Source organism: Vipera ursinii (assembly GCF_947247035.1).
Source record: "Vipera ursinii genome assembly, chromosome: 7".
Taxonomy (NCBI): domain Eukaryota; kingdom Metazoa; phylum Chordata; class Lepidosauria; order Squamata; family Viperidae; genus Vipera; species Vipera ursinii.
In genome coordinates this window covers 33,442,645-33,469,007 of record NC_139521.1, presented here as the reverse complement: position 1 = coordinate 33,469,007, position 26,363 = coordinate 33,442,645, and the positions used below count along the sequence as shown (strand labels likewise).

The window sequence follows — 26,363 nt, the reverse complement described above, 5'->3', positions numbered from 1 at the left end:
AGGTAGGTAAAATGAGGACCCAGATTGTTGGGGGCAATAAGCTGACTTTGTAATAATGCCGCTTGGGGGTGTGTGTGAAAGCCCTAATAAGCAGGCATATACATAGAATGAAGGCTACTGCTAAGCTTGTAAAGCCGCCCTGAGTCTTCGGAGAAGGGCGGGATATAAATGTAATAAAAATAAAAATAAAAATAAAAATTAGTGCAATTAATTACTGTTATTTCTGACAGGTCTTTAGAAACAGTGGATAGTTGTTGTTTTTAATATTATATGTTATAGATAGGCCACTTTAGTTTTGAGATTGCAGTTCACAAAATTGAGTTTTAACTATGATAGTTAAGATGTTTTGCATATATAAATACTGGTTCAGGGTTTTTTTTTGTACAAATTCATATGTATTTGTGAATTTAATTTTCATAAGAAATCTTCACTAAGTCTTCAAGATACAGAAGGATCTTGACAGACTTGAACATAGGGCGCTAGCTAACAAAATGAAATTCAATGGTGAAAAAAGTAAGGTTCTACATTTAGGCAAGAAAAACCAAATGCACAAGTACAGTATAGGTGGTACCTTGCTCAATACTAGCAACTGTGAGAGGGATCTTGGAGTCCTAGTGGACAATCACTTAAATATGAGCCAGCAGTGTGCTGCAGTTGCCAAAAAAGCCAACACAGTGCTAGGCTGCATTAACAGAGGGATAGAATCAAGATCACGTGAAGTATTAATACCACTTTACAATGCCTTGGTAAGGCCACACTTGGAATACTGCATCCAGTTTTGATCACCACAATGTAAAAAAGATGTTGAGACTCTAGAAAGAGTACAGAGAAGAGCAACAAAGATGATCAAGGGACTGGAGGCTAAAACATATAAGGAACGGTTTCTGGAATTGGGTATGCCTAGTGTAATGAAGAGAAGGACAAGGGGAGACATGATAGCAGTGTTCCAATATCTCAGGGGCTGCCACAAAGAAGAGGGAGTCAAGCTATTCTCCAAAGCACCTGAAGGCAGTGGAACAACCTGCCTCCAGAAGCGGTGAATGCTCCAACACTAGAAGTTTTTAAGAAGAAACTGGACAGCCATTTGTCTGAAATGGTATAGGGTTTCCTGCCCGAGCAGGGGGTTGGACTAGATGACCTCCTAGGTGCCTTACAACATCATCATCAACAACAACAACCTGATCCAAGAAAATAGCTGTGAAAGTTATCAAATGTTCCTAGCCTCTTCACTTAGTGACATTTAGTTTGCTGTCATATTATCCCTTGTTTGATCAGCTTTACCTAGAAGTTTATAATGTTGGAAATATATATTCATGGCAAAAGAATATGTAGTTTTCATTACAATATGTTACTTGGTTAGGAACCTAGATTCCTATAATAAAACAGATCTCAGTCTTGAATACAAAGAAGTAGTCTACTTATGCTCTACTCTGTGCAGGAAGTTTGATACAATGGCTATTTACCCATAGTTTTATACATACCTTTTCTTTCTAATTCCCTTGTACTCCATGTTCAGTAATCTACATGCCTAAATTTAATCTAGTAATCTACATCCATGTCTTCAGCCGCTGTGTGGGCTATAGTGTAAGTCTTTTATGCCCTAACACATAATGACATTGTAGATTTGAGCTATGTCACTATGTACAATAATTATCCAATCTAAAGAATATTTTTTAAAAAATGTACACCCATTTAAAGTGCTAAAGTTATTGTATTAAATGGCTAAGTGGTAAACAAAGTGTAAAAACTGAGTTCAGATATCCTGTACTCTTAACTAGCACTAACACTTAGAGATATACTGCTATATAGAGTGCTTTTACAGTCCTCTCTAAGCAGTTTACAGAGTCTGCATATTATCCTCAACAATCTGGGTCAGGGGAAGGCAACCTTGGCTCTTTTATGACTCTTGGACTTCAACTCCGTCCTGAGCCAGCCATGTTGAGGGGAAAGAGAGAGGTTTCTAAGCTGAGCCATGCTGACTCAGGAATTCTGGGAGTTGAAGTCCACTAGTCATAAAAGAGCCAAGGTTGCCTACCCGTGATCTGGGTCCTCATTTTACCAACCTCGGAAGGCTGAGTCAACCTTGAGCCAGTCAGAACTGAACGCCTGATAGTTGGCTAAATTAGCCTGCAATACAACATTTTAACCACTGCACCACTCATGACTAATAGGAATGGTGTCACTTGAGAATCCTCATCTCTGAAAGAAAATAGCTAATAATATCAGAGTTGTCTGTCTACATAGATTTTTGCAGAGGAGAGGCAAGTAATAATACATACAAATGTCACAAGAGAAATCATATGGTTTAAATACTTGTGTCTGACATTGGGGCTCAAATATGAAAGAACAGGTTTTATATTATTAGATTTTATTAGATTAGATTTTATTTATTTGTATTCCACCCTTATTATTTTTACAAATAACTCCAGGCATTACACCTTCTTTTCCTATTTTTCCCACAATAACAATACTGTGAGAGGTTGGGCTGAGAGAGAGTGACTGACATGGAAGTCATCCAGATGGCTATTATGATGGCTTAACCATTTTTACATAATTGTCATTCCAAACTTCCTGTGAAGTAATACTTTCTAATATAATTTAGGTTATGGTGCTAATTATTTTGAAAGCTGCTATAGCAATAAAACTAGGATTGATTTGTCTCTACCACCATTAAAAGTAACTATTGTAAATCAGTATAGAAAATCTGGCTATCTCTGGTTTAGAATAGCTTGATACAAGAAGCACTTTTAATAAAATTCCTTGAGGTAAGTCATACTAGTCTGCAAAAAGAGAGAGAGATTTGGATCTAAAGAAAAATCTAAACTAAGATTACTGTATGCAGATTCATCCAGACACTTACCTTGATTGGACGGTATGACAAGGTAACTAATTATAGAATCCAACCTATTTCTGGTTACTAGTGAATGCTTATGGTACTTAATGGCATGATGCTTCTCAAGTTTTTTATTTTTATATGTATCCTTTATAGCTTAGTACATTTATTTAAAAAACATATGTCTAGGACAGGGGTCGGCAACCTTGGCTCTTTTATGACTCGCGGACTTCAACTCCCAGAATTCCCGAGCCAGCTATGCTGGTCTAGGAAGTCCCAAAGGTGCTTTTCAAAAGGCAACTTCTCCAACTTCAGAGCTGCTTGGATGAGAAATGAAACATCTTCAGAGAAAAACAAGAAAGTCCAGTTGCCTCTTGAAAAAGCACCCAGATGACCATGAATCTCCGTAGACATTTAGATATGTCTAGGAAACGCAAATAATAAACATGCTTCATTTGCATCTTTCCCAAATGTACTATACTGGTTCTTTTTTTTTAAAAGGAAATTTTTATGTGATTGTAGAAAAACAATATTTTTCATGGATGGAATTTCCCATACTGCCTTTGTGAAAAAAGCTTTGTTGAAAAATAGAGCAGCCAATACTTTCAAGACATTGTGAAAATATGATCATAGTGGAACTGCTAATAGTGTTAAGCTTTGCAAATAAGTCCTGATTTCTTTGTGCTCCTCTTGCAGTGGGTTATCATTGAACAAGGATGCTACACGTACTCGATGGTGGTTGTGCCACTCTACGACACTCTTGGAGTGGATGCTATCACTTATATTTTAAATAAAGGTAGATTCTGAAAGCTTCAGTTTACTGAACAAACTCCTCGTGCTCTGATGAGTCTGAACATCATTGAATATAGAAACATAGAAAACTGACAGCAGGAAAAAAACCCAGTGGTCCATCAAATCTGTCCTTTGAGTTTTTTTCTTTGTTCTTGTTTTCTTTTAAATGTATTTATTATTTTTATTATTTTATATTTATTATTTTTTGTCCAATGGTAGACATGCGTTTATCCCAAGCATGTTTAACTTAACTTATGACTGACTCACTACCTCCACTGGAAGTTGGTTCCAAACTTCCACTATTCTCTGTGAAGTGATACTTTCTAATATAATATAGGTTATAATGCTAATTATTTTGAAAGCTGCTATAGCAATAAATCTAGGATTTATTTGTCTCTACTACCATTAAGAGTAACTATAGTAAATCAGTATAGAAAATCTGGCTGTCTCTGGTTTAGAATAACTTGATACAAGAAGCACTTTTAATAAAATTCCATTAGGTAAGTCATACTAGTCTGCAAAAAGAGAAAGATTTGGATCTAAAGAAATACAGTATGCAGATTACTCCAGATTTTGATTACAGACCTTGATTGGACAGTATGGCAAGGTAACTCACTCTCTATAGAATCCAACCTATTTCTGATTACTCAGTTTTGAATTAATATCCCTTTTTTCTTTTTGATTTAGCTGATATAACAGTGGTCTTCTGTGATAAATCAGAGAAAGCTAAACTACTTCTGGATAACACTGAGAAAGGAGAAATATCAGTCCTTAAAACAATTGTGATAATGGATCCTTTTGACAAAGACATTGTGGCCCGTGGAAAAAAATGTGGTGTAGATATCATCAGCATGAAAGAAATTGAGGTAAATAAAACAAATTTTATTGTGAGACATCCTAACTTGAAATAAGAAAGCACGAGGTTTTAGGCTGTTGCAAAACACTGATCTTCTGTCCAACTGAATAAAGTCTAAATTGGACTTTACATAAAAACCTCTCAAAAGTCCTAAGGATTTTTCTTGATATTGCACAACATATAGATGACCTTTAACATTTAAACAGGTGGTCCTTGAAGCAGAGCATGATGGGGGGGGTAAGGCCCAAGATTGTGGGACCCTATGAGGTGGAAGCAGGACCAAATCTTGTGGGCACTCAGCGGGGCAGGATGAGGTATAAAATAGGCAATTGGTTGTAATGGTGGGCAGATTATCAAGCACCCATATTTTTTCACATATCTACGGAGGCGCTGCAGTGGCCCTAACTTCAGCTATAGGTCATAAATCCATTCAGTGCCACTGTAATTTTGAATGGTCACTGAATGAACTGTAGTAAGTTGAGGACTACCCTCTATGACCAATATGCTAGTTCCTTTCTATTTGGGGGGGGGGGAAGCCACTTGATAAGAATTCAAATAAATTGATTAAATGTCACTAGATATATAATGGGTAATTTCTATGATTTGAAGTCTGATGATTTGGAGGATGAGAAATGGTCTCAGAATATGTAAAATGGTGGTTTATGAATTTTATGAATTAAGAATTAGGAGTTTAAAAGTTTTTAAACTGTATTCTCTACCATCAAGCACTGCCTACTTGTCTAAACAAAATTCAGTGCAACTTTTGAAACAATATACATGAAAGGTTTGGGAATCATGAAGGTGATTTTAGCTCCTATCTAATCTGCTTTTTTCCCCCAAAGGCATCAGGAAGAGCCCACAAACACAAACCTGTTGTAAGTACCATATAGCTTCTATATACATAATGGGTATTTTACTATGCTGATTTAAAAAGAAGGATACTAGGGATTTCTCTCTCTCTTTTTAGCTTCCAGAAACAGAAGATCTAGCTATAATCTGTTTCACCAGTGGAACTACAGGTATGCCTGTCTTGGAATTGATATTGGAGACAAAAAGAATGATAAAGTTATTTTTAACTGCTGAAATGCTAAAGTAGACTATCAACATTGCTGTAGATACCACTAGATTCTAAACATGCATTCATATTTGGAGATCCCTGTTATACCATAATGTAGAAGAAGCATTTTATTATTCTAAAATTAATTTTACAATTGTAACAGCTATAAAACATTATGGATTCATTACATAATGTTTTTAAGCTCTTGCTTATGTGAACAGGTAGTCTTTGACTTACAACCACAGTTGTGACCATAATTTCTGTTGTTAACCAATGCTGTTATTAAGTGAGTCGCACTCAGTTTTATGACCATTTTTGCCATAGTTGTTAAGTGAATCACTACAGTTGTTAAGAGAATCACATGTTAATTAAGTAAATCTGGCTTCCCCAATTGATTTTTCTTGTCGGAAGCTGGCTGGGAAAGTCACAAATGGCAATCTCATGACTTTGGGATCTGCAACCATCTTAAATACATAACGGTTACCAAGCACCCAAGTTTTGATCACATGACTATGGGGAGGCTGTGATGGTTGTAAGGGTGAGGATTGGTTATAAGTCAGTTTTTTAATGCCACTGTAACTTTAAATGAGTGGTTATAAGTCGAGGACCACTTGTACAAGAATTCTCACGAGTCCATTTAGAAATTTCAAATCTTTACACCTTTTTTCTCATAGGATGTCCTAAGGGAGCCATGCTTACTCATCGAAATATAGTGAGCAATATGTCTGCATTTGTGAAAGCAACAGAGGTAAAGGTTGCTGATTTGGATTTCTTTGAGATCTTGGAGTGTAATTCATTTGGAAAAGAAGTAATTCATCTTTTGCAGAAGTAAATTTATCTCAGTTTTAGCAACGGATGTGATCAATTTATTGGAGACCAAAAAACTGCAGCTTTCACTTCTAATTCTGCAGTTAAGTTTAGAAAAAAAAATCTGTATGTTTCATTTTATTAGTGCTGAAATCTTAAAATGTTAGATCAGTACCAGAGGGACTGCTAGGTTTTATAATGTTTCCTATCCAAGCGATTGACTTAAATTAAAAATGAGATAGAACGTATAATACATACAGCATAAAACTGTTGATATCCTTTAAAAACTTGATATTTCTATTGTACTAGTGTTCTGGTGTTTAATGTGGTGTTTCAGTAATCTTTACAAAAAGCTGGGATGTTAGAATTTCAGCATTACTAAGTGAAGTATGGAGGTACTTAGAATAGCTTGCCTAACATGAAAGCAAATGAAATTTAGGCTGTTTGGTTTGCTTGCTTAACTGTCTTCTTCCTAGCATGGAGTGAGAGGTTTAAAAGTTAAAACTAATAGGAAATTCTTGGCAAAAAGGACATCTTAGCATGTTATAAACATCTCTTGATTGTCTTATAAGAAAGTATACAAATTTTACGTAACCACTGAACGGGAGTTGAGCTAAATACAGGCTTGATTTGCAGTCCAACACAAAAATTCTGCTTTCTGGAAATCATGTTTTATTGTTTCTGGTGTCTTTGGTGCAACTTTGTCTCTGCTGTTATCTGATTTTATTTTATTTATTTATTAATTTAATTTCTATACTGCCCTTCTCCCGAAGGACTCAGGGTGGTGTACAGGGCAATAAAATGCAATAAAAAATACAATATACAAAAGTTAAGATAAGAATTAAATAGAATAGCCCAATTGCAGTAAAAGTTAATTAAGGTTACAATTAAAATACCCCAAACCCATCAGACCAGGCCGGCTTGTTCAAATAGGTGAGTTTTCAGGTCACGGCGGAAGGAGCGAAGGTCAGGAGTACATAGATCATACTTTGATGAATTATTTATTTATTATTTATTTATTAATTTGGTTTATATACCGCCCTATTCCCAAAGGACTCAGGGCGGTTTACAGGGCAGAATTTAAAAACAATACAATATAAAATTAAAATTAAATTAAATTAAGTATAGCCCAAAAAAGTCAAAATCACAATTTAAAATCATTAAAACCCCTCAGTCCAGGCCGGGTAGCTCAAAGAGCCAGGTTTTTAGGTCCCGACGAAACGAACGAAGGTCGGGGGCAGTCCGGAGTTCCATTGGCAGTTGATTCCATAGAGCAGGCGCGCCCACAGAGAACGCCCTCCCCCTGGGGATCACCCACCGGCAACCCTTGACCGGCGGTACCCTGAGGAGGCCCTCCCTGTGGGAGCGCACAGGACGATGGGAAATTGACACTGGCAGCAGGTGCTCCCTCATAATCTGGGCCCATGCCATTTAGGGCTTTATAGGTCATCACCAGCAATTATGTGGATTGCCTATCTTTATGTGCTTAAATTCTTGCTGATTTTATCTTGTTTGCAACTCGGAAGCCAAATTGATTTTTCTAAAACGATAATCAGAGAACAGCTTGAAGTTTCTTAACCAGTCTTTTACAATCCAGTATCCTCCCACATTTCAGCGTCTAGCTTCTAAAATTACAAACAACATCCCAGTGTATCTGAAGGACCATCCACATAAAGATTTAGGTACTAAATGCTTCATACCCTATATGACAAGATATTTAGTCTTGAAGCAAAAGATGTTGTAATCTAAACAGTTCATTATCTATAAAAGAGAAGCACATATGTTGCACGTTTATTTTGAATATGAGACATAAATATAAGCATAATCGTATTTATTAGAATATTAATGCTGAAATTTGCTTCTCCAATTTAGAGGTATAATGCATTGACTTAATACAGTTCTGCAATATCTTTTTAATCTTAATATTTGGCTTAGGTTGGATTTCAAAGCACATGGCCATATAATTTTAGAAAAGACAGAACATTACTCTGAGTGGCTTAATGGACTAATCTGGGCTTATTTCCCATTCTTTCTAATGGCTTTGGTGATCATGTATATCGATTCTGTTTAGCGTGGCTTGGATATGGCAACCTTTTCTTTTAAAAAATATTCTTTTGTAATTGGTTTCTTTTTCCCTTCTACTTTCTGGTCCTTCTGATTACAGAAAGCAGTTTTTCCTTCTCCTGAAGACACTTTAATCTCCTTTTTACCCCTGGCTCACATGTTTGAAAGAATTGTCGAGGTAGGCATTTGTATTTTTAATGTAAGTTTTAAGTAGTTTCATCTTTTGCAGAGTGGATATATAACAAGCCCCAGTGACACACACATTTCATTTTTGCCTCTTGCACATATGTTTGAAAGAATAGTCGAGGTAAGTAAAACAATATATGCTTGCCTACTTACAACAAGTAAATCTGTCTTAGACTCACATGATTTAATGAGTTTTTCTTAATGTTAGTTCTCCAAATAAAATTGGGAATATACTATTCCCATTAAATCCAAATCCATTTTCTGCCTTTGAAGTTGAATGAATGACTAAGGAATAATTGCTCTTTCTTAGCACAACCATTTTATAGGGCTGTGGATAAACGTGCTGAAGAAAATTTTATGCATGCTCTCTTTAGCTCCTGCAGGAAAGGTAGGATATAAATGTAAAAAATGGGAATAGTTCTGTCAGTATATCATTGGTTAGGAATTATAGTTGCCCCAACAATACATAGGAACTTAGAGCTAGAACCTTTTTAACCTGTTAGTGAATCAGGAAAGATGTGGTATTAGTGTGTGCTACCTTGAGATCCCAAAGGAAGGAGAAATAAATATAAACATGTCTAATATATATATTGATGAATAACATGCCAAATGTTAAATTGGCAACATCTTACTTTGTTAATGAATATCTGTTTATCTTGCAAGGCTAGGGAGCTTTTGGCAAACAGGCCTCCATTAAAAGTATTTCTGTTAATTTATAACAAGTGTGAATCCTTGTAATATGTTACAGATTGCAGGTAAAGAGGGTTGGCAGTGAAACACTTCCACACTTCATATTCTTCAGCCCAACCTTCTTTGCGGTAGTAAAAAATTCAGTGACTCTGCAGTGTTATTTCAGCTTGTAATTATAGTCAGTGATAGTTATAGATAGGGTTCACTTCCTGATTTGTGCTTGGTTTGGGTTATGATGCTTACCCCAATCATTATAGTTGCTATAATTGCAGTATATGAACTCAGACAGGTTTCACTGAACATAAAATACTCTTATGCTAACCTTACACCTTATGCTAACTCCCTAAGCAGAACCCAATTTTGGGGGTGTATTTTGGCACATAAAATTCTAGGCTTATTCACCAGTAATTTAGGCAAACATGTGTCCCAGGATAATGTTGCAGGATCCAATCTGAGTCAGTCATCAGGACCAGAGGTTTACTCTTCCACATTTTTGAATTCAGACTGGAGGCCAACCTCAGGGAACTTCTCTCTCTTCAGAGTGCTCTCTCCATAGTGATTGCTGTAACATATATTGCTTTCCTGTCTTGAAATTGGCTAAAACACAGTGGAGCTATTATTAGTTAAAATAAAATGAAGCCTGCTCAGGAGACATAGATACCAGGGATAAGCAACTAATGACTTCAGATAATTGCCTGCAGCATTCAGAATTCTGATTATTTGCCACCCTGGCTGAGGTTTATGAAATGTCTGATGTCCTTAATCAAATGTTTTAAACAGAAACAGAAAATTCATTACAAATCAGGGAACGATCGTAATCTGCCAGTTTATTTTAGCTCTCTGATATCACAAGATGATTATTCTTCTGTATTCTGCAGGAGGAAGAAATGATATGGTTATAAATATGGTGTTATCTATAAACATAGTATTAGCTAACCAGGCAGGTGACTAGCTGCTTCAGGGATGAAGACAGTTAAGGTGGGTGTGTTTGAAGTTACAAGTAGAGTGAATATAAAAAGTCTACACACCTTGGTTAAAATGCCAGTTTTTTGAGATTTAAAAAAACAGATCAAGATAAATCAGAATTTTTTCCATCTTTAATATAACATATAAACTGTACAGTTCAGTTGAAAAACAAACTGAAATCTCTTACAGAACAAAATATCACTAAAAATGTACCATAACGTGGTTGCATAAGTGTGTACACCCTTAAACTAATACTTTGCTGAAGCACCTTTTGATTTGATGACAGCTGTCAGCAGAAGCCTATCAACTTGGCATATCTTGCCTTGGGAATCTTTGCCCACTTCCTTGCAAAAGATCTCCAAGGCCTCTTCAGGTCGCTCCACAGATTTTCAATTGGATTCAGGTCTGAGCTCTGGCTGGGCCATTCTGAAACTTTGCCCTTCACCTGGTGAAGCTGTTTTTTGTTGATTTGGAGTATGCCTTGAATTATAGTCATGCTGAAATTTGAATTCATCTTCAGCCTTTTAGCAGAGGCCTGAAGGTTTTATGCAAAATTGACTGATATTTGGAACTGTTCATAATTCCTTCCACCTTGACAAAGCTGCAGTTGCAGCGGAAGAAAACCAGCCCCAAAGCATAATGCTGCCGCCACCATGCTTCACTGTGGGTATAGTGTGCCTTTGGTGATGCACAGTGTTGCATTTTTTTGCCAAACATACTTTTTGGAATTGTGGCATGAAAGTTCAACTTTGATCTCATCAGACTAACATATTTTCCCACATGCTTTTCTCAGACTCATGTGGGTTTTTGGCAAAATGTAGCTGGACTTGGATGTTTTTCTTTGAAAGAAAAGCCTTCCATCTTGCCACCTTACCCCCCCCCCCAGCCCAGACATATGAAAAGTACAGAAAATTGTTATTACCAGAAATCCCTGCATCTCCTTTAACATTGCTGTAGGTCTCTTGGCAACCTCTTGGACCAGTTTTCTTGTTTTCCCATCAATTTTGGAGGGACATCCCATTCTTGGTAATGTCACTATTGTGCCATATTTTCTCTACTTGGTGTTCACTGTCTTCACTGTGTTTCAGGGTGTGTACTCTCTACTATTTAACATCAGTTTGAATGTGATTAGCTAATTCTGAACACAACCACATCCCTACTTATGAGATAGTATGCACATCCATGTTATTGTACATTATTATTTCTCCTAAAAAATTAGTTTGTTTTTCAATTGAATTGTAGAGTTACCGTGTTATATTAAAGGTGGAAAAAAATTCTGAAGTGATTTATTTTGGTCTGATTTTTTTACATCTCAAAAACCAGGCATTTTAACAGGGGTGTATTAAATCCACTGTATCTTAAGCAAAGGAGTGACTTAAAAAAAGTCACCTACTAAGGAAATAATGTGCTACCCGATGGATAGCTTATATCAAAATCAATTAAAAGGCATTGTTCAGCTTTGCCTCCTAGTAAATTTTCTGTAAGTAGAAAAAAGCCAGCTGTAAGGGTGGAAGCTAATGAACTGAAAAAAAGGAATAGGATCAGAAATAAAAGTCATGGAATCAGGCAGTCTAAATTTAAGTAATACTACTACTAGGCAAATATAATTCCAAGAATATGTCAAAGTGGCTGGAGAACAAAATCTTTGTCTGTATGCTCCCTAACGGTATAAAACAGATTGTGCTAATATGTGATGCAAAAGGGAATGCTGATAACTTGGACTGCAGTGATAAAATAAATCAACTGCTCCTCCAATTTCTGCCCTTTTTTTAAAAAAAAATAATAAGCCAATCAAATTTTATTTGCCTTGGTTTATTTTGGATTCTCTCTTTCTCGTCCGTAGTGTGTGATTCTTTGCCATGGGGCTCGGATTGGATTTTTCCAGGGAGACATCAGGCTACTCATGGATGACTTAAAAACTTTGCAGCCTACAGTGTTCCCAGTGGTGCCAAGATTGTTGAACAGAATGTTTGATAAAGTAAGTCTGTGTGAAACTGAACAGAACAAGCACCCTTGCTTTCCATGACATTTTGGAAAATCACTTTTTATGCTTTGGGAATCTAATGGTAGCAAATAGAGCATATTTTGACACATAAAAGCAAAGCTCGCATTTGTATCTAGGAGGTGAAACCGCAGCAGCAGTCACTCAATGTTAAGATCTCTCCCAGATGTTATTTGTATTTGCATATAACCACAAAATTATGTCTACTGCAGGGGATGAAGAGTGGGGCTTCATCAAAGGATTATAATGACTCCAGTGATTAGTGATGGAGAATAGGGAGCATGAGCCCTCAGGCATTTGTTCAATTAATGGTAATGGCAGAAGACAGTGAGAAATATATTCATTTCTTTCTATTGCATCTTGAGGAAAATTGTGCTCTTTTGCAGATCTTTCAACAAGCAAATACTTCATTTAAGCGGTGGATATTGGATTTTGCTACCAAGAGGAAAGAGGCAGAACTTAGAAGTGGGATTATTAGAAATAACAGCCTATGGGATAAAATTATTTTCCGCAAAGTACAGGTAACCTGATTGCTGGTGATTTTGAGAGTCGACTTGTTCTCTGGAAGTTCTTGATTCCAATATTTTTTAAAACAATCTGTGGGTATGAATTTAGGACTATTGTTTATTAAATCATTGATCCATCCAGATTAGCATGTTTTCTATTGCTAAGTTTCAGGTGGAGATTTTCTTTTAGAGGGCAATGTATTGTCCTCCAGATGTGGTTGACTAGTAGCTCCCATGAACCTTTATGATAGACCTGTGTATGCATCCTAAGACATCTCTTATTTAATCTTATATGGAGGTAATAAGAACTGAATCTAGGACTCTTTACATGTAGAGTGCACACTTACCTATTTGATTATATCCTTTTCATATAACACAAGAATTCAGCTAACATAACATACAGGTAGTCCTTGACTTACAGTCATTCATTTAGTGAGCATTTAAAGTTACAACGGCACTGAAAAAGTGATTTATGACTGTTTTTCACAGTTATGACCATTGCAGCATTCACATGGTCACAATTTAGGTGCTTGGCAACTGGCATGTATTTATGACAGTTGCACTGTCCCAGCATCACGTGATCACCTTTTGTGACCTTTTGACAAGCAAAGTCAATGGGGACGCCAGATTCATTCTTAACAGCTGTGTTACTAACTTAACAACTACAGTGATTCACTTAACAACTTTGGCAAGAAAGGTTGTAAAATGGGACAAAACTCACTGTCTTCCTTAGCAGTGGAAATTTTGGGCTCAATTGTGATCGTACGTCAAGGACTATCTAGTATAATCCTTCAAAATTGTTTTGAATTTAGATTGTGGCTGAAGGAAGTTAATATTGGAATGCTTTTTTGTAGAAAAATCTTTATTTGCCTATAGAAGACTCAAAGTAGATTTCCAATGGCTAAGTATGTTTGGTGTGTGAGGTCATTCTGATAGGCAGTAGCATCTCACAGAGCCAGAAATAGCAGTTTAACCTTGGCATCTTTCACATAGTGACTCAACACGTTTGTAACTGCTGGTGCTTGTAAACTAGTGATTCTAATTTCACCCAGTCTAGTGAAGCAAGGTAATTGAGGGTCTTTTATGCAGATCCATAGCTCTTTTCTTAATTTAGTTGTTACATTTTTTAAAAAATCTGAAAAATTACCTCTGTTCTGAACCCATAGTATTAGTTTTTAATTATCTGAGCCACTCAAAGCAAAGGCTTCCAGGTTGTCCTATATGACAATCCATAAGTTGACTGTGTTGCACATGTGAGAAGTTTTGCTTTGTAGCGATCAGCATATGTAACAACTATATAGGAGTGGTATGGAATGTCTGTATGAGGAAAACAGAGCCACGAAAAGGAAATATTAATCATGTATTATGTATATTTGGATATGATACAGACTGATGCAAATGTGATTGCCTTCCTGTTAGGACAGTAAAATTCATTATCATGTAGATGGAATAGGTTGTCTCTTCTTCTTCCTGGTATAGGATTGCCAGGTGAGGCCTAATGTGGTCTTTCCTAATACACATGCCTGGTTTAGAAAGATTATTTAACAATATCATGGCCTGTGTTAGTTTTAGATGAAGTAGCAGGGCAAAATGTACCCGATAGGAAGCACTGAAAGAAATGCTCCTTGAACGAATAGTCTATTCATTCATGTGACTCTAAGCTGCCTTTAAATGCACATACTTGGAAAGAGTTCAAGGGATTTGGATTGTTGAATATTCTTCCAAGTATGATCCAAGTTCCACTCACCAGAGACTTTTGGCTTCCCTGTGGTTGTTGAAGTGACTATATTTGGGGTTGGTTTGTTTGTTTTCCCTTTCCTTAGGCAAATCTGGGAGGAAAAGTCAAACTAATGATTACAGGAGCAGCTCCTGTTTCTGCAAATGTATTGACCTTCCTAAGAGCAGCTCTTGGTTGTCAGGTGAGCTTGGACTGTAACTAGAAATGAAAATATATTTTTCATTACATTTCATTACATTACAAATGTCATGTTCTATTTATTATCTTGAGGTTAGGGTTAGGGAATTGAATTAACTTGTTTACAAAGCACATATATGATTAACTGAACACAGGAAGGGACTGAAGACTATGAAATATCAAACAGTATTGAAAACTGGATTGTGAAAAAAATGGTATTATTGGCTCTCCAAGTAACATGTGAAGCTTCTCTTAGTTATTTGGATTGTGCCCATCTAACAATCCTTTGCCTAAAATACAAAATCAGTTATATAAATAAGACTTTTTTAATCATTAGCTTATAAATCAAGATTCAAGAATTGTTACCATACATAAATGCAGTCTGTTTCAGACTGGAATTACATATAGGAAACTCAGCTACAAGGGTTATAAGTTTTGCAATGTACCATTGGTATGTCTGTGACCAGAAATAATTTATTCTTGACCTGTGTCAATAGGCAAGTCCCATTTGAAATATTAAAATACAAGATTAATGTTAGGTCAAGACTTAGATGGCATTTCTATGATTAAATTAAACAAACATTCTTGGAAAATTCCAAATTTAAAATAGGTAATTGTTTAACTAAATACATTATTACTCATAGGATAGTGCTTGTGTGTTTTTACACACACAAAGTAAAAATTAAATTGGAAAACCAAGGATGAAAAGAAGTTCTACATTTGTTCAAGAATTTTGTATAAGATGTCTTGAGAAAGGGCAAAATATAATTCCCATTGGGTGGGAAAAGCTTTAGGACTGATCTTTATGTTCTGCTTCACAGTTTTATGAAGGCTATGGACAAACAGAATGCACAGCTGGATGTTCTCTAACAGTACCTGGTGACTGGACTGCTGGTAGGGCTTCTTTAATTTGTTAAGTCTTGCAGAGTTTAAATCAGGGCAGACAAAATATTTATGGAGAAACTTCAGTGGTAAAATTAATCACAAATGAGAAGCCATTCAGAATAAATGTCCAGAGCAATTTGTATTTACATATACTTGACTAGATTAATTACATCATACAGTTTGGCATGATGGTGCAAGCTTTGCAATACTGGGTCTGTCTTTACTGGTTACTATGTGTATTAGCTGAAGATGGTGGGCAGTATAGCCCATTAATTTTGGGAATTATCAGGGCTGAAGATCGCAAGTAAATTGAACTAAATTACTTGTCCACATGTACTTGCCCTAAAAAATGTGGCATTTCATTATTTTAAAAGGAAGTGGAAGGGAAAGGAGGGAAATTTTCTTCCAATCACCCAGTTTATTCTCTGGAGATGTTTTTTCTCCATTTTTCTGCACCAGCGGTTCGAGTCCTAGCTGAGCATGGCAGGGGAGCTCCTGTCACTTGACTCAGTTTCTGTCCACCCAGCAGTTTGAAAGCACTTTGTATGTGAATAGATAAATAGGTACCACTTTGGTAGGAAGACTACCCAGACCTTCCTGCAGATAGTCAGATCCTGCTGGCGCTGGACCTTCCTGGATGTGACACCCATTTGTGAGGCAATTTCAGTGGAGAGAAAAGTTCCCAGATGATGTTGCAGGATGCTGTTCGTATTTCTTCCTGGTGTGGTGCACCTTGGAAAACGCACGAGTGTGAACAGAATAGGCTAGCAATCTTAGGCAGCCAAACAACTGCCCTGTATTAGCATTGTTGTCTCCTGGCTAATGTAACATGGCCATTTGCTTAATAAATAAATAAATAACCTGTTGGATTAATACTGAGTATATACAGATATACTCTCCGTCATGGAAATTTACTGTCTCCTTTTTTTTTTTTTTGGTCCAGTCAGTCACACTCTGCTTAACCTACATCATAGACACTGTGAGAGTAAAATGAAGGAACAATTCCTGCTTAAGTTGTCTTTGGCTTCTAGGGAAAAGGTGGCATATAACTTTAGCCAATAAAAACAATAATAGAAATAAGAATGTTACAGAGAAAAGTTAATAAGAACTAGCAGCAAGAACATTATGATACAGCAGTTCCTATGGGTGAAATGCTGCATGCTAGCAGAACTACCCTCAAGTCCTATTTAGTTCAAGTTCAGTTTAGCACCATATGAAGAACATAGATTTGCCTGATATGATTCTTAGAAATGGACTTTAGAACTAGCATAAAAAAATAAAAACTTTTGTTTGTATGTACCAATAGAATTGTGTTCCAGGGGTGGAAACATTAACACAACTTGGAGAGACTGTGGTCAAATTTAAAAATTCAATTATATTCAGTGTATGGTAAAAATATTACTCAATTATATATTAAAAATAATTAATTTTAAAAATAATTGTATTGTTTATTAATTACCTTTATTCAGAGTGACTCTTTTTTTTTAAATCCCATTTATATCCCGCCCTTCTCCGAAGACTCAGGGCGGCTTACAATTTAAAGCACAAACCAATGTGCTTAGCAATAGCCTTCATTCTATGTATATGCCTGCTTATTAGGGCTTTCGCCCCCCACCCCAAGCGGCATTATTACAAAGTCAGCTTAATTGCCCCCAACAATCTGGGTCCTCATTTTACCTACCTCGGAAGGATGGAAGGCTGAGTCAACCTTGAGCCTGGTGGGATGCGAACCTGCACTAATTGCAGGTAGCTGGTGTTACTTAAGGAGGCATTAGCCCACTGCTCCACCAAGGCTCTGGGTGGCATATGATTAAAAACCTAAAACAAAATATTATTATTCCACCAATAGGTCATGTTGGTTCCCCAATGCCTTGTAATATCATAAAGCTGGTTGACGTAGAAGAAATGAATTATTTTGCTGCCAAAGGAGAGGGTGAGGTAAGTTGTGCTATCTGAACTTTAAGGCTTGGCTTTTCCAGCACTTAACCTTCCATTCATTGGCTTGAGTTGGCAGAAGATGTCAAACACAATTCAGCTCGATTAGAAACTATCTTGTAGGCAAAAATTAAGTCTTAACACAATAATTGATTGTATGCTACAGAGCAACAGATGTAGAATCTTCATTCATTGTTTGAGTATGTTTGTGTGTGTGTGTGAGAGAGAGAGAGAGAAAGAAAGAAAGAAAGGCAGAGACATCTGGAGATTAAACTCTCAGTTTTTTCCTCCTGCATTTTTGAGGTTACAGACATTTAGTAGTTTATCAGGTGTCAGCCTTGAGCAGTTGCAGTGTGTTTATATCATGGTCCTTTCTAGCTGTGAAGTGTTGGTACCTGGTTCACCAGTTTCAATTCTTACATGTAGAACTTTAAGTTCAAAACGTGCCCAAATGTCAGAAAATGCCTTTCTTTTTCAAATTGCACATTTTAAATGTTCAGTAAGTACATTCTGTGTTCTACAAGAATCAGTTCCAACAATAATTTAAAGGTATTGTGATTTTGATCAGCATTATTTGCCAAAACATTAGCAAATTTCTTAAAAATAATAAGTGAGCTTAAAAAGTATCAGTTGGTATAGTAAATGAACATTATTTCCATTCTTACATAAATTAGTAGGAAAATCTTTTTTATGGAAGAGTGTTTTTTAAGCACAGTCCACTTCTGTTCCAGATTTGTGTAAAAGGAGCAAATGTGTTTAAAGGCTATCTGAAAGATCCTGAAAAAACAGCAGAAGTTCTTGACAAAGACGGCTGGGTACATACTGGAGATATTGGGAAGTGGTTACCGGTAAGCCAATTTGCAATCACGTGTATTTTGTGAACAGAGAAAAGAGATTCCTTTAATCAGTGGGTTACTTCACTATTTTAATGCCAGAACTTTTCTGTTGCAAGCTTGAATATTTCTGTGACATTCCATCTATTGATCATTTATAGTGCAAGTGTCTTGTAAAACATGGTACCATCAACTGCCTTGTCAGTTTTTTCCGTAGTATAAACACTGCAGCTTAGACATCAGATTCCTAGCAGTGCTGAATATAATTGTCCAATCCTTTCTCAGTATTATGTGCTTCATTAGAAAACTGGGTTCACAATAAAAATTCAGCATGCTTTCATGCTGTTGTCCCATTATTTAATATCATTAGGGCCTTCATATACACACAAGTACTGTGATAGTGCTAACAGGATGTGGAAAAAGGCTACCTTATAGACCTGGACATAAGCAAAAAGCCTATTTTCACTGTGTATTTTTCTTGTGCTGTAGCTAAGTTGGAAGTGAATCTGTTCAGTCACAGAAAAACTGTTTAAAGTTTGTATGTGCATTGCCAGTCCCAGATCAGCATAAGCTGGTGTGGTGGAAGGCACCATAGTAGATATTTATTGTAAACATTTATAACAATTTCCTTGGTAAATTACTTTCAATACAATTGAACATTTCTTTTCCTATCAGAAGATCATACAGGTAGTCCTCGACTTACAACACAACTGAGTTCAAAGTTTCTATTGTAAGCAAGGCACTTGTTAAATGAGGTGCCATTTTAAGACCTTTATGCCACAGCTATTAAACGAATCACTACTGTTATTAGTGAATAATGCAGTCGTTAAGCGAATCTGGCTTCCCCCACTGACTTTGTTTGTTGGAAGCCAGCTGGGAAAGTTACAAATACTGATCACATGACCCTGGGACAGTAAAACCGTCATAAATACATGCCAGCTGTCAAGTGCTCAAATTTTGATCACGAAATCATGGCGATTCTGCAGTAGTTGTAAGTGTGAAAACGGGTCATCAGTCACTTTTTTCAGTGAACTGTCACTAAATGAATGGTTGTAAGTCGAGGACTACCTGAATAAGATTATAAGAGCACAACGAAATGGGCAGTAAACAAATTTGATGTATGCATAAATAAATAAATGTTTTATGTTTTCCTATCTTGGTGTCAAAATACAACTACCATGGGCTGTGGGCCGTTGAAATAACTTACAGAGACAGTCTACTTGTACTGTTCAAACAAATTATTTCTTAGTGGTAATCTTGGCTTTTAATTGAATGTTCTTCAGAATTTATCTTGCACTCGGCTCTCATTGATTATGAGATAACGTAAAGCATGAGCCTTTTATGAATTGAAGTAAGTTTCTTTTTCTACTGGTTTTATAGAATGGTACCCTGAAGATAATTGATAGAAAAAAAAACATATTCAAACTTGCACAAGGAGAATATATAGCACCAGAAAAAATAGAGAATATATATATGAGGAGTGAGCCTGTTGCCCAGGTGTTTGTCCATGGTGAAAGTTTGCAGGTAAGTATTTGTTTCTAAGAATGTCTTAGAAATGTCTAAAGTGAATAAAAACATTTTTTTCATGAATAAATGTTCTTCTGCTGTGAAGATAGACCAAAGAAAGAAATTGATCTGATCTGCAAGGGGCGGTCTTCCACAGCTTTGGTACTTCAACACAGAACTTTTGTTTTCTGTTGCGGCAAAAGGTGCAACTTGGCTTCACCCTTTGCCAATAAAACTTTTGGGAAGTGGCTGATCCAGTAATAACAGTTTAAGTATTTATTTGTTCTTATCTGGCTTCAGGCTTTCCTAATAGGAATTGTGGTACCAGATCCAGACATATTGGTAATCTGGGCTAAGAAAAAAGGCCTGGGAGGCTCTTATGAAGAATTGTGCAAAAACAAAGTAGGTGTTTTTTTTCTGATTACAATCCCTAGTAGTATGTGTAAGCTTGCTTGTTTTTAAAGCTTTATTTATCCATGTAGTTTCCAGTAGGAGATGATCAGGCTGAGCCCAAGGGAGGGGTCAAATGCATCATCAGTCTCAACTCCCATTGTGCCCACAAGGGATCTAAGACCAGCCCACCTTGAATTCTGTTGACTCTTATCTACCACCAATTTGCTTTGACCATTAGTAGTTCAGATTCTTATAGAGAATTTCAGCTTGCAATAAACCCTTTATAGTCATTTGAACTGTTTGGATTTCCTGTTTTCACAGTTAAAAGATTACATTCATACATATGCATCTATCATATGATTGTGTTTTAGTAATCATTATGCAAAGCACAAAAAAATAGTAAGCAAAAGAAATTGGCACACCATCTTGCCTCTGAAGATGCCAGCCATGGTTGCCAATGAAATGTCAGGAAACCTGTTATTAAAGGAAAAAGGAAATAAAATATAATTAAGTTCAAGTAATATGAGAAACCCACAAAGCAGAGAACGGGTCAATCACTTAAAACATAAAACAACTTAAATAAGGAGTCAACTCATGTTTTGCGTTGGTTTCATTATAATTGCAACGCTGGTGAATTTGCATAGTCAGAGCAAAAAACTCAGTACAGTCCCCGTTATTAACCTACAGTGTTGTTAAAATACTGGCAAAATAATTATTCTTAACCATCTTGAGTGACCCACAGGCTAGGGTTGGGTCATTTTTGTGCCTTCTAGTCTTGCTATCATGGTGTAGACTTACCTAACTTGTGTGTAGAGGTTGTATAGCAAAGAAATAAATCATTGCCTGATTTTTTTGCAAAGGTATCTTCTAATTAGCCTTTTTAAGTTAAATAAGTGCAATGAACCTTATTTATTATTTGTGGTCTACAAAATATAATATAATTAAGACTCATATTGTTGTCATATTGTTCTGTAACACTATTCTCTGAATCCCAACAGGATATAAAAAAATACATTCTGGAAGATATGTTGAAGATAGGAAAGGAGTTTGGCTTGAAGTCATTTGAACAGGTGAGAATCTCAAATGTTTGCCTACTATTAGCCTGCCTGTACCATAACTTTCTACCTCAATGTCATTTTGGGCTCTAGAGTTACAAACATTAACTGGCTAATTACAATGAAATTAGCAAGATCTAATCTTTAAGAAAAAAATTAACCTACCCTTGCATTAAGACTAGGATTTTATTTTTAAAGGAAAGAGAGAAAATTGTTTTTTCTTAAAAAGAGGGGTGATTGGTTTCAATAAACAGTCTATTTAATTCAGGACCCATATTAAATCCTTACTGATACGGAGCATCATTACTGCTTAAAATAAACTGGTTCAGATAACGATTTCTGTTCTTTCACAGTCTAATTGCAATGAATGTGTAACATTGTTGTAAACAAAAAATTTGCAAAGTCTGATTTAACCTCCATTTTTTTCAGATCAGAGGCATTGCCCTTCACTCTGAAATGTTCTCTATTGAGAATGGCCTGCTAACACCAACCTTAAAGGCAAAGAGACCTGAGCTACGCAAATATTTCAGCTCTCAAATAGAAGAACTCTATGCTAATGTCCAGATGTAAAACTATTAGAGAGAATGGCATTTGCTATTAACCATCATATCTATGAACAGACTATAACAAATATGTGGAAGGAAACAGTGCAATCATTAACTTCTACACAAAGGGGTATTCAACATAGGAAAACTGAAGAAAATTTGAACTCTGCCTTACTGTCCACTTGTGTCGCAGACCATTTTTTTACAGTGACATACAATTTCCTCAATGCGCCTTAAAACTGTACATGTTATCTATGTGATTTGTAAGTTATTTAAGACTTCAGCCAAAAATGTGACTCTCAAGGCATATAAAGGGATATGTGTGTTGCTACCACATTCAGTTGTTTTTATTACATTGTACAGCTGGTAATCATTTTCCAAAATATTTGATATATGGAGATTTTTATTGCATCACAACAAAGGAACACTGATAGGAAACTGAACCTTATTTGTGGTTGGATGTAAAATTTAGGCAGAATCTTGGCTGCCTATGTTATCAACTGATTTTTTTCAAAGCTTTATTTAATGTTGTATTAATGCAATGAACCACAGAATAAATAATCATATATTTTAGCTTTAGAATTTGGCAGAGACTCCAGATAAAACTTCCTATATAATCCAAGATGTCAGCATCATGAGCTACAGGGATAGTTGGGCCATAGTGGCATCATGTTATAAAATACACATGGTTGTGGATGGAATTTCAGTACGTAATGGGACTAAGGCATGTTCATACATTGCCAACCATTAGATTGCCTCAGCAGTACAGCTTAATCTTGATCATTTAATTTACTGGGTCTTGTACAAAGTTACCTTCTGCTTCTTACTCACTGAGCAAAGAATATTGAGAATTTGATAGGATACAAAATTAGCCATGCTTCTGTGACAGACTGTAATGTGTGTGTGTGTGTGTGTGTGTGTGTGTGTGTGTGTATTGGAATGGGGAAAGATGCTTGAACCTTGAACATACCTACCGTGTGTGTGTGTGTGTGTGTGTGTGTGTGTGTATGTATGCATGTATATTTATGTATATATATATATGTATATGTATATGTATGCATGTATATATATATATATGTGTATATGTATATGTATGCATGTATATATATTTATCTATATATGTATGTATATATATGTATGTATATATATGTGTGTGTGTTTATACACGCACACACGTATGTATGTATGTATGTATGTATGTATATTGGAATGGGGAAGGATGCTTGAACATACCTACCTTTTACCTGCATCTGTATATTTTTCTGAGGGATGGATGGAATTGAAATGCCTTGTAGTAACCCATGTTTGAGTTTTCCCATAAAACAGTAATTAATTTGTGTTAAATATATGTAAACAAGCACAATGAAGTTTGCACTAAAGAGTGTGATTATAATGCACTACCCAGTTGCATAATTTCATACATGGGTGTCCTTATTGCATACCATTGTTCAAACCCATATTCTTAAAGTATTAAATCACTTGTTATATTGAAGTTCAAAAGTATGCTTAGTGTTGGCTATTTCTATATTTTATAAACAAAAATTTCCATCCAAAAAAACTCCACAAGGAAGCCAAAATAAATATTTCTGCATTTAATTTGAGTAAATGTTTTTATACTGCAATTTTAAAAAGTCACTATGCGCTCATACTTAAAAAAATATTGCCTGATTATTCTTATTTGTTTCCCATTCTTTTTGTCTGGACCTTTATGACAATTTTATGTCCCAGTTGGTACAGAAAGCAAAGAGGATGGCAAATCAGCCAATAAATCATAGTTTCCCACACAGCTTTATCATAAAGAAATAATTTTGACACATTAGCGCAGACATGTCAAACACAAGGCCCAGGGGCCAGATCCGGCCCGCAAAGTGTTTTCATGCGGCCCGCGAAGCCATCCTGGATACAGTGAGGGAACGGCCCACACTGCCTTGGCCCTGGCCCAGAGACCCTCCTCCTGCCAGAGACCCTCAGATCTGTCCCACTCATGCCCAGGCCCCCATAGGCACCCTTGATGTGAACGATGTAGAGCTGGCCATGTCCACCCAGTAGGCCATAAGCACTTTAGTCACGCCCACCCAGTAGGCCACGCCCACCCAGGCCATACCCACCCGGCCCTCTGAGGGCAACTGCAATGCTGATGCGGCCCTCAATGAAATTGAGTTTGACACCCCTGCTTTAGCGAAATAGAATTTCCTGATCTTAACCAGTTTTCGCTTTCTGTCACTGGATTACAACCTTAGTATTCCTAGGCAGTAACCCTATTCTTGTGACAGTGGGAATGAAGAATTTTTAATCTAAATACATCTCAAGAGCTTAATATTGGGAAAAGCTCGTCTTAATAACTTTAGAAACTAGCAAACCTGAACTTGGATAAAAGCAGTTCCATAGGGAAACAAAAATATTCCACTGACCTATAGTTTATTACTGAAACAGAAAGAAATCAACTCTTTAGTGAAAGGGTTGTTTCTGGAGTAATTCTATAGTGGGCAAAACAAGCTTGTTGCTTGTAGAAAATGTAAACAATTATACTCAAAGGCGTATGTAGATGGCATACAACAAATGCAGTTTTGTACTGATATGATACAAGCCCTACCTCTTTTATAGACATATCACAAATTCATACATACAAAAGGATGGACACAGCAGTGCAATGTTGCTATTGTCATTCTGATGTCTCATTTTAAATTGGTTTGTAATATTCTAAGGTTTTAATAGCATTATTCTCTAGAAGTTGTATCTGTAATTACGGTTGATAAAAATGGGTGATGTTAAAAATTCAATTCATTCAAAAGCTTTTATGGCAAGTAAAACAAGGCCTTTATAATTTAGAAAGTCAATTCAGCAGAAAATCAGCTAAACATTAATGCATATGTACATAGATGTATGTATGTATATTTTTAGTTCAGATGATGGAACTGAATGGTAAGGAATTGTTAGATATTCAGTATAGACATCAGAACAAAAGGAGACACCTTACCCCAATAACAATTATTAAATAGTGCTACACTAATTAGGGTATCACTATAACATCTTACACTTCTGGAGCATTGCTGAGACTACATATTTTCATGGTCTCATTTCCACCTTCTTATGGTAGAATATTTTGTAATTTAGCTGCCACCCAAGTTTCTTCAACTACTTTTGAGTAAAGTTTGGTAAAATATTGTAATGCACAGTCCCTCCTTGGCCTAGAAACTCCATTTTTCTTGAAACTTGGGCTTGGATTGATAGAAAATTTAAACCACCTAACTTAACTTAGAGGCTGACGCGGTTATTCTGGGAGTTGATGTCCACGAGTCCTAAAGTTGCCAAGGTTGGACTAGTTTAATTAATGTATATTGCGAATTTCAGAGGCAGTCTCAGCTTGTAACCAGCATATGGGCCTATTCTTATACCGTTACACCAACCATACTAAGCAGTAGTATCACATATTTTGAAATCATACAAGGCTGATTGCACATAAACATATCTACTTCAATTCCATTGCCCTCTCTAATTTCAATATGAACTAGGAACTAATGCTCCCATGTAAGTATCACTTTTACTGAATTGAAATGAGGAACCTGGGGACATTCATTGTCTTGTATTTTAATTTTTTTATTAGGTATTTCAAACAGGGAAATTAAATAGGAAAAACTATATTAGTATTAAATGCATATGAATAAATGAATGAATGAATGGTTGAACCAAGAAGGAATTCGGAAATGTTATGGTGGTTATACTTTCCCAATATATCATTAGTTATTTAGTAATGAGTAACTGAATACATTATATGACTAAAATTGCTATTAAGCTTAAACAAAGTGTGAATATCAATAAGCATAATGCAAAAAGTATAAATCCATGATTTATAATTTACAATAAATTCTGCTCATGTTAGCAAAAGTGTTCTGTTTTGGAAATCTTGTAAAATAGAAGTATTGACTTAGGCATAAAGAAACTCTACTTTTGGTTGTATTACAGATAATTAATGATGTACAACTGCCATATTGGCTAGAGGCAACAGGACGTTGTAGTTAGGACTATAGTCCAATGTCTCTGCATTAAGCTAAGCTCTATGTGAATATATAAGACAAAGATAGAATAAGCCAGTTTAGTGTAGTGGTAATGATGCTGGCCTAGCAACCAGGAGACTGAGTTCTAGTCCTGACTTAGGCATGAAAGCTGGCTGAGCAACCTGGGGCCAGTCACTCACTCTCAGCCCCACCAACCTCACAGGATAGTTGTGCCTTGAATTACTTACGAAGTTGGGATAAAAATATTACAATAAGTGTATATGATGCACATAGTCCCAAGCTGGTGCCTATGTGTATTGTTTTATATTGAAAGTGTTCCATGCCTTGTGTTAATATAATCTCAAGATAAAATACCCACTGTTAGGATCATGAGATATTTTGTTCCTTATTTAGAGCTCACATCAGCCAAAGTGTAGATGTGAGCCTGTAGCTTTTTAATAACTGTAACAGGAGATGAAAGGTTTAGGCCTTTAGTGGTTTTTTTTTAAAGCCCACCATTATTATTTTATAAATAATACCTA

At 36.1% G+C, this 26,363-nt stretch overlaps 1 protein-coding gene across 3 annotated transcripts in view; it reads left to right on the top strand.

Moving 5' to 3' along the window:
• The window catches only part of ACSL1 (acyl-CoA synthetase long chain family member 1), a 37,980-nt gene extending 14,558 nt beyond the window's left edge, over positions 1-23,422 (top strand). For 2 of the 3 annotated variants that reach the window (XM_083367306.1, XM_083367307.1), the window contains exons 6-21: positions 3,530-3,629; positions 4,313-4,491; positions 5,324-5,356; positions 5,449-5,500; positions 6,213-6,286; positions 8,639-8,716; positions 12,095-12,229; positions 12,640-12,774; positions 14,583-14,678; positions 15,496-15,568; positions 17,409-17,497; positions 18,226-18,342; positions 19,708-19,851; positions 20,134-20,235; positions 21,225-21,296; positions 21,711-23,422. In XM_083367306.1, coding sequence (XP_083223432.1) covers positions 3,530-3,629; positions 4,313-4,491; positions 5,324-5,356; positions 5,449-5,500; positions 6,213-6,286; positions 8,639-8,716; positions 12,095-12,229; positions 12,640-12,774; positions 14,583-14,678; positions 15,496-15,568; positions 17,409-17,497; positions 18,226-18,342; positions 19,708-19,851; positions 20,134-20,235; positions 21,225-21,296; positions 21,711-21,851 — 1,620 coding nt within the window. In that variant the 3' untranslated portion in view covers positions 21,852-23,422. Of the gene's footprint in view, positions 1-3,529; positions 3,630-4,312; positions 4,492-5,323; positions 5,357-5,448; positions 5,501-6,212; positions 6,287-8,509; positions 8,588-8,638; positions 8,717-12,094; positions 12,230-12,639; positions 12,775-14,582; positions 14,679-15,495; positions 15,569-17,408; positions 17,498-18,225; positions 18,343-19,707; positions 19,852-20,133; positions 20,236-21,224; positions 21,297-21,710 lie in introns of all 3 variants that reach the window. The other variant, XM_083367308.1, reaches the window with a different exon arrangement.
• Positions 23,423-26,363: the final 2,941 nt, after the last annotated feature.